Source organism: Halictus rubicundus, chromosome 4 (assembly GCF_050948215.1).
Source record: "Halictus rubicundus isolate RS-2024b chromosome 4, iyHalRubi1_principal, whole genome shotgun sequence".
Lineage (NCBI taxonomy): Eukaryota > Metazoa > Arthropoda > Insecta > Hymenoptera > Halictidae > Halictus > Halictus rubicundus.
The window spans coordinates 12,624,497-12,639,377 of NC_135152.1; the positions used below are offsets into that span (position 1 = coordinate 12,624,497).

The window sequence follows — 14,881 nt, forward strand, 5'->3', positions numbered from 1 at the left end:
AGTCAAGGCCGATCAAGGTCAAAGCACAAAACACCCCTCGCTTTACCGATTTCCTTCAATTCTGGATAGTGTATTCAATTTGAATGATATTGAACGATATCCATTTTCATGGGAAATCAATCGTTCGTCGCTGATTCTTGAAGTGTCAAAGCCACTCCGAGATCAGTCAAATGCGTCGACACGCAGTCGTATTGCCAAAACAATGCCCATTGTATATGAGTTTCTTTCAATCTTATATAGTATAATCGAAAGATCCATTAATATGCATTTTTATGGGAAATAAATCATCGTCCATTGCCGATTTATGGAATGTCAAGGTTACCCAGCAGGTAAATACATTAACACGCAGCCGCAACGCCAAAATATCCCTATTTTTATCGACTTCTTCCAATTTTAGATAGTGTCAATTATAATACCTACCTCTCGTGCACTAATATGAATTTTTATGGGAAATAAATCATCGTCCATTGCCGATTTATGGAATGTCAAGGTCACCCAGCAGGTAAATACATTAACACGCAGCCGCGACGCCAAAAAATCCCTATTTTTATCGATTTCTTCTAATTTTAGATAATGCAAATTAAAATATCTACCTCTCGTGCACTGATATGCATTTTTATGGGAAATAAATTTATGAAGATTCAGGGACGCCAGTCAGTTAAATACATTGACACGCATAATGCCAAAATGTCCCTATTTTTATCGACTTTCCGCACCTGGATTTTGCCGCCCTGGGCTATAGCCCCTGTAGCCCCCCTCTACATCCTCCACTGCTCGTGCGTCGATATGCATTTTTATAAGAACTAAATTATCCATCCCTGATTTATAAAGAGACAACCAGTCAGAAACCAGTCAGTAAAGTACATAATCACGTATTCACAATGTCTCCGACAGGATCGCGGAAGCTCATTATCTCTAAAAAATCTCAAGCAAACTCTCCGAACCCGTTCCGTGACGTTCGCGATCTAAGCCACAAAAACTATTTTCCTTATATGAATTAATTTATCTCGCTCGATCTCCGACGTGTTTAATTTATTTCCGATTTAACCGTACTTAAATCAGACTGTCGTTCTTAGCTCAACTTCCAACAGAAAAAAAACTGTAGCTAGACCACGATCGCCTCAGCATGCAAACAACCTTTTGCACGAACAGCTAGCATTCTCAGGATCACGTTTCTCGGATCTATAAATACGATCTCGAAGTCTAAAATTCGACAAAACTTTTCAAAATTCACGGGGATAGAATCCGAATTCGCATCAAGAAAACATGTAAATTATGAAACAGTTAGGGTAAGGGAACCAATTACTGTGTCTGTATTAATTGTACTTATTTTTAAAGCATAATGAATATGAAAAACATTTAACTGATTTTAATGGAAAAAATTTAATATCTCTTTTTTTAATGTTCATTATGCTTTAAAAATAAGTATAATTAATATAGGCACAGTGATTGATACCCCCACAGCAATTGAGTTCTTTACCCTAGCAGATTTCTATCCCCAAGGTTCGCGGTCTGAAAATAAGAGGAGACAACAAACTGGCCACTTCTAAAGCATACTTCTTTCATTCTTCGGAGCATGTTTTTTCTGAATTTATTGCGTATGCATAGTGCATTCGTCCAAAAATAAGAAGATGTTTACGCCCAAGTTCCACGGCCTTAAAAGGAGACACGCAAAATGGCGAATTCTAAATCAAATTTACTACATTCTTGCCGTCGAATCCAGTTCTTCTGAATTTACTATATAGCCTGTACAATTTTTATTTCAACCCACACGCGTTCCCGAGTTCTGAAACTCTTTCGAAGAAATTCCTTCCCCCTGTATTTATGCCCATCCTCCGAGAAGTGACCCTGAAAAAAGCTGGTTCCAAAGCCGAAAAATAATCATGCCTCTCGGCTGTTCAACATTGTTTTTCGTTTTTCTTTTTCTTTTTTTTTTCGCGTGTAAGTTTCGCAACTGCTGTTTATAGTGTCGGTGCACTGATGCAACCGTCGAGAACACAACGGCGTTGCGATAGAAGAATTTTACGGAACGCCGACCAAGAAAAAAGGAGACGCGCGTTCGCCGGTGGCGAACCATTGATACCGATGTTGAAAAGGGCGCTGACACAACGGGGATATCGTTAACCGTCGAAATACACGGCTGCGACCCGGGCGTCGGTGCTCTTTGGATAGAAAAAAAAAACATTTATTACCGTCCGCAGTATTTTCTCCTTTTTCATTTTCTTTTTAGCAAGCTGTAATTCCCCGTTTCCTCTCTCCAATCGCCTCTGTGGGGACATTTTACGACGCTCGAACATTCCGAGCGTTCCCGCGATTTTTACCAATCGGTGGACACCTTAATATTTTCAAAATGGCGGAACACCGTACCGATCAGAACCTGTTTAATCTTTATGTATGATCGTGTATGATTCTGTATGATTTTCATGAATTTTTTTACCAAACTTGGAGATGTGGAAATGTTACATCATAGTTAGATTTTATGCGTATATAACGAGAACGAGTAGGGTAATTTAAAACAGTAAGAACATGACTTTTAACCCTTAGCACTCGAATGGCGACTGTAAGACGCCACTAAAAATTGCTGTATCATTATTCAAAATATTTTGTACATTATTAACTTTGTTTGTATTTAATAAATTTAATAAATATTCTAGGTCGGAAGAAATGTTTCGTTTTAGAGCTAGAATGACTTCGAGTGCAAAGGGTTAAATTATGCCATCGACGCTGGGACGGGCAAGTAATGTTTGAACAGTTTACCAAGCTATTTATTTTTATGATTCGCGATTGGCGATTGCAGACGAAGTAAAATACTCCAACGAGCGGTCCTCGACCTGCTATAAGGTCTTCTACCTCTTCTCTTGATCGTCTCGAGTTTTCTTATGTATAACCCGTTCCGTAAGTTTAATTTCTCTTGGAAGTTTCGCTCGATAAGATGTCATCCCTCTGTTACTTGAATTTATTTTTAAATTACCAACTGGATTCTCTGAACTGTGAAAAATGATTTTATATATTAACATGCTTGTACATTACTGCCACCCTATCATACATTTTGACATACACAGCCGTAACTCCAAACTTACAATGTTCCTCGAACCAATGCAATTAATCCTTTTGTTACACAGGCATTCTATTTACAGTATCTTGACGATCAGACATTGACAAATAGTAATTTAATTTTCTATGGCATTCGTCAAGATTATTATCATATTACTTTCTCATAATGATTCGGTGAAAATAAGTTGGTAAAAAAAGTTGCTCGATGTTGTTTAATTACGAGACATAGCTTCGCAATTTCCATTCCACGAGTTTAAAATAATCGACAACTATCCAAATGATCTTGAACCATTAGCAATCTTGCTGTTCCTCGGCAAGATCGTACGAGAAATCTTAAAGGCAAATTAAAACCTGGGTATTACAATAATAAGTACGTAAATTAACAGCTAATTTATTCAATGGCTTGATTTATCGGTTGATGACGATTTCCGTAATATAAAGTCGAATAGCTGCGAAGCAACGCGTACAGAATATTAGTGAGTAGAACCTTTATTCACGCGAAGGATATAATAACGGTAATCAAAATTTACATTTACATTGAAATTCACATTTCAGTCGACCGTTCAAGATTCATTCGTAAATAATCGGGATAAGTGCTCGCCGGCTCCAACGTCAGGACACGACACGAAACTTTCTGGTGAGCGCGCTCCGTGACGTCGGGAATTGCACGCCAAGATTTCGCAAAGACAGCTAATCATTAGGCGGCAGAACAAAAAGGACATTGCGAGCGAACGTTGCATCGTAGGAAGCTTCCACACCACGCGGAGAACACGATCGAGGAAACTCTGGGCGACAATTCGCTTATCGAAATCGATATTATGGTCATCAATAGACTGCAGATTTTATGCATTTATGGCAGAAATGCATTTCTCGTAACCAACCAATACACCGCGCCGAGAAACTGTACACCGTGCCAACGCATTTCTTACAACTTCATAGAACCACTCGAGAGGAAAATAAATTCCTGTTTGGTTTCTATGTCTTGCAATTAAATTTAAATTAAGTCGAAATAAAAATAAATTACATGAAAAAATTTAATTTAATTTAAATCTAAATAAATAAAACAATTTTTAATTTTAAATTCAAATGTAATATTTAAATGAAATATTTAAATTAATTTAAATGTTAAATTTAAATTACTTTCGCACTTATTAAATTTTTATTTTGCATAAATATCCGCTGTCTAGTCGTTGATTATGTACCAAAAGCGACTACTTCGCATTATTTTATGAAAACAGCAAGATTGCAATCATTTAGATTTTTAGCCATTTTTATCATAATACATATATGCGCCGGTGATTATGAAAATGAAGTCGTGTTCTATTTCCTCGAGATATTTAGACTTTGCGTCCGACTCGATGACAAAATATTTTACCATGATAATATTTAATATCTAATATATCAAATAATCAAATTAAGTGAAATAAATTAAAGAATTTGTACAGAAGAAGAAAACAAAAATTTAAGAACTTGCCTCTTCAGAGGTTTCAAGAAGCGATCCCGTTAAATTATGCAACCATCTAATTACATAAGAATTGCAAAAATCTTGAAATTGAAAATACGTTCCGAAAGATTCTGTTCGATCCATTCCAGATGGCAAACAGCAAACAATACAATCCCGACAAACTTAAGTCGACGATTTAATAGTCTTTTAAAAATGCAAGGTTACTGCGGATTTTTATGCAAAATGGACACATTCAAAGTAAATTTTGAGGAACAAAAATTAAATAAAATGTGACAGTTTCTTTTAAAAATTCGTTTCGAATTCATCAAGTATGTTTTGCACTAATTCATATTCGTTATAAATGCACAAAATCCGCAGTCTATTTATTGTAGTAAAGAAAACCGGAATAAATGCAACAGTGTGTTCTGGTTACGCGTTAGCTTCCGTTTATTTGATAAAAATATTATTTACATTGCACAGCTATATATATATATATAATATTTAAATATTTATATGTATGTATATCACTAGCGTCGTTAAAAACGAACGAACAATCAGTTTTTCTGAAAGCTCTTTCCACGACGAAGGCCTTTTGAGAAATGAACAACCAACTTTGCCTCGCTTCGCTCGATAAAACAACCTTTCCTGTGAGCTCGATCAAACTATACTTGATTCCTCTACATCTGTGATTCTTAACCTTTTCGGTGATCGGCACCTCCTTGAATCTAAAAATAATATTTCGAACCTCCTTGAAAAAATGTGTTTCTATTTCTTTATTTCGAAAATTATATCTATTGATAATTTATTTACTGAAAGGTAAATTTTCCATCGACAATTTAGAAACTTCTCTCGCACCCCCAGGGGTGCACGCACCCCAGGTTAAGAACCACCACTCTACATTTTTCCCACTAATTATTGTTTAAATTTCTAAATGCTTGACTCTTTCACACGTTCACATTTCAGTCGTGCAAACTTTGAGCCTGGGATAAGGTACCCAATTACTGTGGGGACGCCAATTACAGTGCCTATATTAATTATACTTTTTTTTAAAGCATAATGAATATTAAAAAAGAGATATTAAATTTTTTTACTAAAATCAGTTAAATGTTATATATCTCTTTTTTCATATTTATTATGCTTTAAAAATAAGTATATAATTAATATAGGCACAGTGATTAACACCCCCGCAGTAACTGGGTCCGCTGCCTACGGGAAAACAATTAATTCTTTAAAATTATGACCGTGGAGACTGTGAACGTGTTGAACAGAGTTCTACGAGCGTTTCCTCATTTCCAAAAAAGGATAACAATTTTTCTTTTCGTGTTCTCTGACTGTTTTGGAAAAGTACGGTGACCTTGGGAAGTCTTAATTTATAAAACATATTGTTGTTCATCGTTATCGGCAAATTTTGTTTTCACTTCTACAATCTTTTATTAACCGTTCACATCAAAACTGCAATCTGTAATTATGGAAAAAGTATTGAATTTCACAGTGTTATTGTATTGATATCCTTGCGTCCAGGAAAATGTTTGCCAATTTCTCTGAGTTATAATTCTTAGAATTTTTATGATAAGGAACCAAATAAAAAGAAAACTATGAATAGGAAAAATGCTTAAATATAATTTTAATGCGAAACTTTTTCCTGAGCGCCTAACAGTTTCTCAGAATGATTAAGATTTTCTTCTGGCAATCGTCCTGCTCGGAGATATAACGAGAACAAAGAAACGCTCGCGTACGCCGTTGCCAGTAAACAATAGAAACCTCGGTCCAATGACGACAAGTGCTCAAACCAGTGATTTAAAAAGAGCTTCCAGCGAGGGGGACGCACTCCCGACGAGTGAAACGAACATAAGAAAACGGTGCACTTTTTGCTCAATTAATCCAGTCCGGAGAACACGACACAGTACACTACCCCTCAAAATTACTCCATCGGGTACTCCCGATTCAAAGCGGAAAAAAAAGAATAAAAAAACAGAAATGAATAAAAGACAACGCAGGTTGTGTATAATTGTTGTTTTATCATCTCTCCAATTACATAGGTTGACTTCGTCACTTGATCAGTCGCGACTCCCCGTTTTCCAAAATATTTTCTAGCAAACGAGTACCTGAACAAAGACGTCGTCGTCTTTCCAGAATTGTCTCCAATTTTTTCCCAACAAACGCAGAATGCCCGCGAAATCCTCCTTTTCTTCTTACAAATATTTCCGATTTCAATATCGTGGTATTAAGCGACTGATCGTTCATATAGAATGAGAGATCCAATTACTGTGCCTATATTAGTTACACTTATTTTTCAAGCATAATGAACAGTACAAAAGAGATATTAAATATTTTCCATTAAAATCGGTTAAATGTTATGTATCTCATTTTTAATATTCACTATGCTTTAAATACAAGTATAATTAACATAGGCACAGTAATTAGGTCCCTTACCCTCTCATTGATCGTATACGCGACGAAACTGTATCATTGAGCGGTAGCGTACAGTGTGCAATCGGTGTGAAATCATTGAGTAAAAGTGAAACGAATGAGAATCATCATCGAGACGGATGATATATCGTCTAGCGTTGCGACATGGTATGCGTATAAATAGCAATAAACACGTTAATAGTGTTAATAATACTAATTGTAATCGATAAATCGGTGTTATTGTTGTAAAACAACCACTAAATGACACACAAGCGCGCGCGCGCTCGCGCACGCACACACACACACCACTGTACAACGCGATTGCTTCCGGAAGCACACGGAAGCAAGATCGTGTGTCCTCCGTTTCCGGTGAGACAACGTTCTCTGATAAGGTACGGCTCCCGTGTACATCCTTAAGTACTGAATACAAGTTTCATATTTATCGTCGTTACGAGCCATTATTATTGTTACTTGTTTATACGTTTTACATTCAGCGCCAGCCACTCTAAACACCGCGATCCATTTTTCCGATTTCATTCGTTACGGTTCTTTACACCCCCCCCCCCCCCCCTACACAGTTCTCCTTCTTCTTCTTCTTCACTCGCCAAAACAATGTCATAACTCAAAAATCATAATTTTCTGTCTTACATCGTTTCAAATCTTTTTAACCCCTCGGCGAGTCGCCATTAATAATTGCCAAAAACTTGCAATTCTTCTCGTTTAAAAATGCTCCGATTCAACGCAATTACTGGGATGCTACAGTTGAAATAGCTTCGCGCACGAAGGATTGGAAACGCCGCATCGATACACAGTTTAAAAACGAATTCCTCAAAGAGAGCTTTTCTCGAAGAGAAAAGAACGAAAATAAATTTCTCAAAGAGAGAGACAGAAAGAGAGAGAGAGAGAGAGAAAATTTTTCAAATAAAGCTATGTGGAATTGTAAGAAATTTTATTGCATTTTGTGGGATTGATTTTCTAGACTGCGGATTTCATACGTTCAAAACTCCACATAAAAAGAAAAAATACTTAACCGGGATTTTTACTTTCATTGGAATACGATGAAGGTTCCAACAGAAAAGTCGATCTTCTTGTGAGAAAATTTGCATAAAAATCCGCAGTCTGATAACACTGAATTTGGGTGAAAAGTACTGTAATATCGTCGTGAGGGGTTCGAATTCTCCAGAACCAGTTTTTCTTTATTACTAAAAAACAGTAAATTTGTTGTTGCTGCAGACGAGCAATATTTTTTTTTTTTGTTTTTGTCTTGTTTTGCCTTCTAATCGTTAAGTATCGATATTATCAAAGCTACTCCGTTTTACGTGTATAATAAAATACATTTATTATTAGTTCTGGACCACGTGAAATTTCGCATTTGATCCTCGCGCTTTAGACACGAAAAAAATTATTATCACATGGATTACATACGGTGGTCGCCGCGTGACGTTCACGTTCGTTCGGTATGTAACGAAAAAGATAAAAGAACACCGCCCACTCTCGCGTATTACGGCCCACTTAAAAATATATCATTTGTTCATCCGCTCGTTTTGTAAATGCGGACGCGAAACGTTTTCCCTCTGAGCGTGTGTACAACGTGCGTGCGAGATACGGTGAACTCTTCGACTCACAGCTTCTAGACGTTATAGCAGAGCGGTGTCTGCCCGTACGGGCAGCGGTTTTCTTGCCCTGGGCGTGCGCAGAACGCGAAGCCACGCCCGTACGGGCAAAGCTGCATGTATTTGTCATACGTATCGTCACAGCTACGTAGCCAGCTACAGCTGTGCTGCGGCCTACCCCCACTCCGCTAAGTCACTTGCCAGTAACTTTGCCCTTAGCTGTGCCCAGAGTCGCCAGATCGAGACTTGTTCCCCCACTCTAATTTCCCCTTCTACCGCACTATTCCTCAATGCTTCTGGCGACACTGGCTGTGCCCACGGGCATCGGAGGGCGTCCTTGCCCGCTAATAAGCATGTTGAGCAGCTCTGCATTATAGCCTGTACCAAATTGCGTGGACGTCCAGGGCCAGGATACTACTGCCCCCACCATAGCACTATACCACACCCATTCCATTCGTTGGCAACGCCCATTTCGGAATTTTACCCCCGGACGGTTTTTCTCCAAAAGCTCCAATTCTTAAAATTTGATCAATAAACCACGAACTGTATGCATTTATGAAAAAAATTACAATTCACAAATTGCGTACAATTAAAAATAGTGAAAAGATTAAGAGCATTTAGAAACATCGATATATTATTTTTACCTTACTAAAGTTATGAAACAAAGAAAGAATTTTTTTCTTGGCTCCTATTGCTTACAATTGATGCACAACATTTTTAATTTTGCATAAAGCTCCGCAGTCCGCTGGTCGAAGTAATAAATTCGCACGATTCGAATTCTAGTGAAATCAGTCTAAAAAATCTGTACTTGCATGAACGTCTGCAGTCCAGTTACTACGCTATACAATAATTAGAGGAGATACGAGCTTTTAAAAATTTGTAAAAATTCATCGATTCAATAAGTGTCTACACTTCATCTTTTTGTCCGAAAGAGTTCACAGTATCCCCTTCACAGTGGGTAAAGTCATGGTAAAGATCACTGCGGTTTCCTTCGCCTGCAAATGCCTCGATTTCCTTTTATAATTCTACCGTGTAGCCTGAACGAAAGCGAACTCCCTTCGATGACTTCCTTTTCGCAGAAACGTCTTCCCTTAAACGAATGCCATTCACATCAGGAACTTACACGAAATCGCTCCTTCTCCGTGTAAGCGTAGCGCGTTCCGCAAAAATGCAAACTCTGTTCATCACAGCAAAGGGCATAGAACGTGATAGAAAGAAACAGCGCGAACGAAAGAAAAAATTCTAAACAGCGTATCTATCGTTGCAAGCGGATACACAACGCGTCCATTTAATACTTGGTTTGCAACGGTGCGGTTCGCCGCGCGTGGAAACAGTAAGCATCTCTGTATAATGTATCTATATATATTAACATCTCATCTATAAGCGAAAAAACGAAGATACTTAGCTGAACGCGCTAGAAACGAATTATATCCTATCCGGAGTTCTTATCAAGTTAATCAACCCTTCACAGTACAGGATAGGAGAACAATGATTGAGATTAACAATTTGTGTACCACTAGTTACTTAACACATTATCTACTGGCGATTATCTCATAATTGTTTTAAATTTATTTTATGCTAGCTAGACAGCAGATTTTATGCATTTATAACAAAAATGAGTAGGTGTAATGTAAAACAGTAAAAATATTAGAAGTATTTAGAAATACTGTCATATTAATATAGTACGATTTTTTAATGAAGCGTTCAGTAGCAATAGGAGTTTCATTCGTAAGCCAATGAGTTATTTAAGAGAAAATTATTAACTGCTTATAGCTAAGTGTTAAGTGTTCCAGTTTCAATAGCATTGTAATTTTCTCTAGCAGAGAAATTAGACTGTACCGCGAAGGGTTAACGTCGACATAACCGACGGGCACGAGTACTATTTCATAAATACACGAGCCCTTCGCTGTTTATCGCATGCATGCCAAATTGCCCTTTACGTTCTTCCTGGGATACCCTGTACCTATCGAATAAACTCTAAACCGTGAACTGAACGTCGAAGAAACGAAAGTATTTCTTTGCCCGAAATGGGAACGCCATTCGGCCGATGTGCGTTAAACGTATTAACAAACCAAGACGATTTTGATACGAGCGTTAATCATGATAAAATTTGTCTCATAGAGAAAAACGAATTTCCTTCCCAGTTGCACGACACGCAAACGACTTAAATACAGTATGCATCTCTAAAGTAGAACAGACTCAAAAACTCACTCGTATAAATGATAAAATATAGTGCGCATAAAATCCCTAAACTCTATTAAATAATTTCTATTAAGCGCTTAACACGGTAATCGTCTAAAAACTAATTACATATTATGAATATAATATAATAGCATTATATTAACTTAATAACTTTATATACCAACAATGTGCAGTATCGTGATATAAACATTATACCGTGTCGTCCGATTCGTTCGACAGTGTACACGCAACAGTTTTGAACAGATTCTTCGATTAAAAACACATCATGATCGGGAACGTTATTGTTTCTTTTCTTTTCGTTCTTTTTTTTCGGGTAAACCGTGTCTGTCGATCTTGTCCTTGAAAAACGACGATACTTTCAAAACAACAATTAAAATTACGTATCATGATACTTGAGACAAGGTAAATTGATAAAAATAGAAACGCGAGACCGAGTATCATCGTTGTTCGAACACTTCACGATGCTATATCCGTTCTATAGCCGATATGAATTAATCTCTTCGCGTATGAATCACACTGTACACGTTCTTCGATGATTCTTGCCACCAGAGAGTAGTTCGCTTACGATCCTAACGGCAGGAATCATGCGAAAATAGTGCGTACTCCGACTTGAACACTATTAGAGTGTAAATTCCAAGTATGAAAATTTGTCACGCATAATAAATTACAATTCACGAGGAAATCTCCGCTAATTAAAAAAAAAAAAACAACAGTTTTTTACCATCTTTCTCGAAAACGTAAAAGAAAACGAGCGCCACTACGCGTATCGGGTGTACAACTATTTTACAAAAGTCTACATTACTAATCCTCACCCCCTTAATTGTTCTGGTATCACCGATTTCGGTTTTCACGAGCAACCGAAACTTTTGTCGAGTATCGTACCGTTCGATCGGATGTCCGCGGTTCGTTAGAAAATTTATAATCAGTCACTTCTCGTACAAATGAATAGAATGTTATGCAGCCAGCGATTCCTGGCCAGAGGCAATGGTCACGTTAGCAATGATTAAGTTAGTTAAATAACATGCGCAGTTACACTTTCGTTACAAGATAGCACGGGTGAGATTCTTTGGAGGAATTATTTCTCGGATGACGAGACGAGATCATTCATCGGGCGTCCTTCGCCGTCAATTTCTCTATTAATTCTTGCAACGGCGCTAATTCTCTTCTCTCAATCAAATTGAATTCCTATTGCGCAGACAAACAAACAAGAATTAGAACAATGTCCTTTAAATTAACACTTTGAGTGCCACTTCTCCCAAAATAGGGAGATGGAAATATTTGTCTCAATATTAATATTAACCTCCAATCAATATTAACCTTATTTGTAGCAAATGCTTAGGGTCTAGAGACCACAAGAAGGTTGAAAGAGTATTTTCAGGATCATACATTACAAATTTTCAATTCTTATTTCGCTAAATAAATTACTTTGATTTTTAAGGCTGTCAGTTGGACATTCAAAGTGTTAACAGAAAGATCCAGGATAAAATATTTATCATTATTATGAAACTGTTTCTACTCCTGATGATGTACAAGCATAGAATGGTAGCAAACACCTTGATTTACCTGAACAAAAAATATGAAGTGTTTGAAAGACGTGTTTAAATGTGCCTCCTCTCCTAACTGCACCACTTCACTGAAGTGTTGATGATAAATATGGGCGTACACTCTAAACAGTCGTTTTAATATTGTTTTTGCAATGGAGAGAAAGTTTTTTGGAAAGGGAACACCTAAAAAATCAGATCTATCATTAGTGTCACGTTTCATAAAACAAATCTTCATCCAGCAAGGCAATGTCACTTACCAATCTTTGAAGGAAATAATGTTTCGTCGTCTAATTGATCCTGCACCCAGGTCATTAAGTAGTCAATATACTTTGGGGCAGAACACTTGATAGGCTTCTTGACAGTGTGCCCGTCTGCCCAATGGTACTCATATTTTGGTCCTGCAGACATGATAGGACAACTTTCTTCTGTGCAGAATTCTGTGATAGTGCCATATAACATGTTGATTTGATTGAAGAAATCAACAGCTGAAACAATAAAAGAATCACATGAACTAAAGAATAAAGCAGAGTAAATAATAATTTATGTAATTCTTTACGTACTATTCACTGCAACCCATTCATTCAAGTCTTCGCCCTCTGGGAGCATAACCGCAAGTCTCAAGTTTCCAGACCCTAGGGTGGCAGCAGCATGTTTCATCAAGTCATACTGATGGGTCCCCTCGGGGATATTCTTCTTTGGCTTGAAGGTTTTCGAAGATCTGCTTCCACTTTAAAAATTCAAGGAAATATTTCAAAAATGGTTCTCCAAACAATCAAATATGAATCACATATACATACGAACAAAGAAATAGCAGAGAAACACCATGCACGCAAATCAATAAAATTTTTATACCAGGCCCTAGCAACAGCATGATTCATTCGGTGGTATTGAATTAATTCTGTACACAAGTGGTGACCAAATGAAGTGTTGTCAAAAAATTATTGGAAATTGTTTTAAATTTGAAAGAATGCTTCAAAAACATTGTGATTTAACCCTCATGTCAATAACCAAAATTTTCTGCAATATTCAATGACATTACACTTTATAGTTTCAATGAATATTTCTATGCCTGAAATGCAAATTAATCTGTGGTCATCTAGGAACGTAAAAGTCTACAATAATTTTTGCAATTTGTCAATAAAAATATGAAAGAAATTGAAAGTGGATATCCGGGTACCCGATTATTGACATAAGGGTTAAGAGGGCTATTATGAAAAGTTTAAATGGACATTACATGAAATTGGAGTTCATAAACACCCGCAAACGGTTTATTTGGTGCAGAATGCATCGAGCGTGGGAGTAAACCGAGACTGTTTACTGTTTACTAAAAGTTGTATGTTGGCCAGTTCCCGATCAGGGCGTACGTGAGAAAATCGATCGATTTGAATCACGCGTGAGGCCCTCCACCCTGATCGGAGGCGCATCGCGGCGAGAAAAAGGCATTTCTTTCTGAGATAACGAGTGTCTACGCGATAAAACTTGACGTATGACGAATACGGTGCGCGTGCAACGGGGCACGGGTGAAAGCGGCGAGAGAAGGAGAGGGCAAAGAAATCGGTAGAGAGGAAGAGGGAAAAAAAAGAAAAGGGAAAGAAACGATGATATTTTTCAAAGAAATTATGGTATCGCGCTATTTTTAGGTATCCACCGATTGGTTGATCGGGATATGCACGAATTCGAGCGGAATGGATCTGGAACCCAAATTAGCCGAGCTTAGACGAACGGAAACTAGCGGAGGCGGTTTCTGTCAATATTTGCGACCCGGTTCGCCAAAACGTATTGCCTATTCTGTTCTACGTTGTCATTCGTCGTTCGTGCACAGTATTAACGCGACGTCGGACCACCGATACGCGGAGCCGATTTCTTGTTTTGTTTCGTGGATCGTAACGCGCGACAACGGGATCGCTGGACCGCACTCGCGGAGGAAAAGTCGATTTTCATTCGAAACGAGATGGGGGAAAAAAACAACTTACAATAGGAAGCTCATTGTACGGCCGTGCGATGACCTGTCGCTGATATTCGATTCACAGTTACGCGGCCGCACGTGTTGTCGATTCCCTCCGAGTCGCACGACACTATCAATTTCGAACGTAGACGGTACTCCTCGGTATCCACCATACACTCTCTCACGATTCTACAATAGACGTTTTGTCAACTACCTTCTCCGGGATCACTCGACTTCAATCTTCCGCACTGCCGTACGGTAGACGATCTCTTTGAATCCTGCCACGACCCCCCGACGTGATCTCAGAAACGTATTGAAGTACCGCCGGAATCCGGCGCTAGTGTGCCGAACGCAAATCTTGCGAGATCTCTTTTCGAAGTGAGATTCACCCTCTATAAACATCGAATATTATTTCTAACGCAGGTTGTGACATACGGCATTCTTACAATGGCGAAATCTCCGCATGTTAGATAAACAATTTCCAATGCGTACACGTCTGTATTTGGAACAATCTATATTTCTAACAGAGAGGAAATGAGAGTACTCATGCCCGGAGTTTTAGTGCCTCCTCCTCTTCAGTTTCAATGCCCTAGTATGGAACAGAACCTACATCATTTTTAGCACGGAACAGTACCCCTATGGTCTGTTGCACTGACGAGGTATAGGAGTA

The 14,881-nt window shown here is 38.0% G+C and overlaps 1 protein-coding gene across 1 annotated transcript; it reads right to left on the reverse strand.

The window, feature by feature from the left end:
* Window positions 1–9,136: 9,136 nt before the first annotated feature.
* Mats (MOB kinase activator-like 1) lies at window positions 9,137–14,779 on the reverse strand. The gene is made up of 6 exons (XM_076786749.1): window positions 14,704–14,779; window positions 14,240–14,603; window positions 12,827–12,993; window positions 12,524–12,751; window positions 12,286–12,449; window positions 9,137–11,907 (listed from the first exon to the last, which is right to left on the reverse strand). Exons 2-6 carry the CDS (start codon window positions 14,251–14,253, stop codon window positions 11,827–11,829), a joined length of 654 nt encoding a protein of 217 aa, XP_076642864.1. The 5' UTR covers window positions 14,254–14,603; window positions 14,704–14,779; the 3' UTR covers window positions 9,137–11,826.
* Window positions 14,780–14,881: the final 102 nt, after the last annotated feature.

Coding starts and splice junctions, on each gene's coding strand:
- Mats (XM_076786749.1), bottom strand. Junction 12,450..12,523: donor ATTATTTCCTTCAAAGATTG/GTAAGTGACATT, acceptor CTGATTTTTTAG/GTGTTCCCTTTCCAAAAAAC. Junction 11,908..12,285: donor ACTTCATATTTTTTGTTCAG/GTAAATCAAGGT, acceptor TCTGCGCAATAG/GAATTCAATTTGATTGAGAG.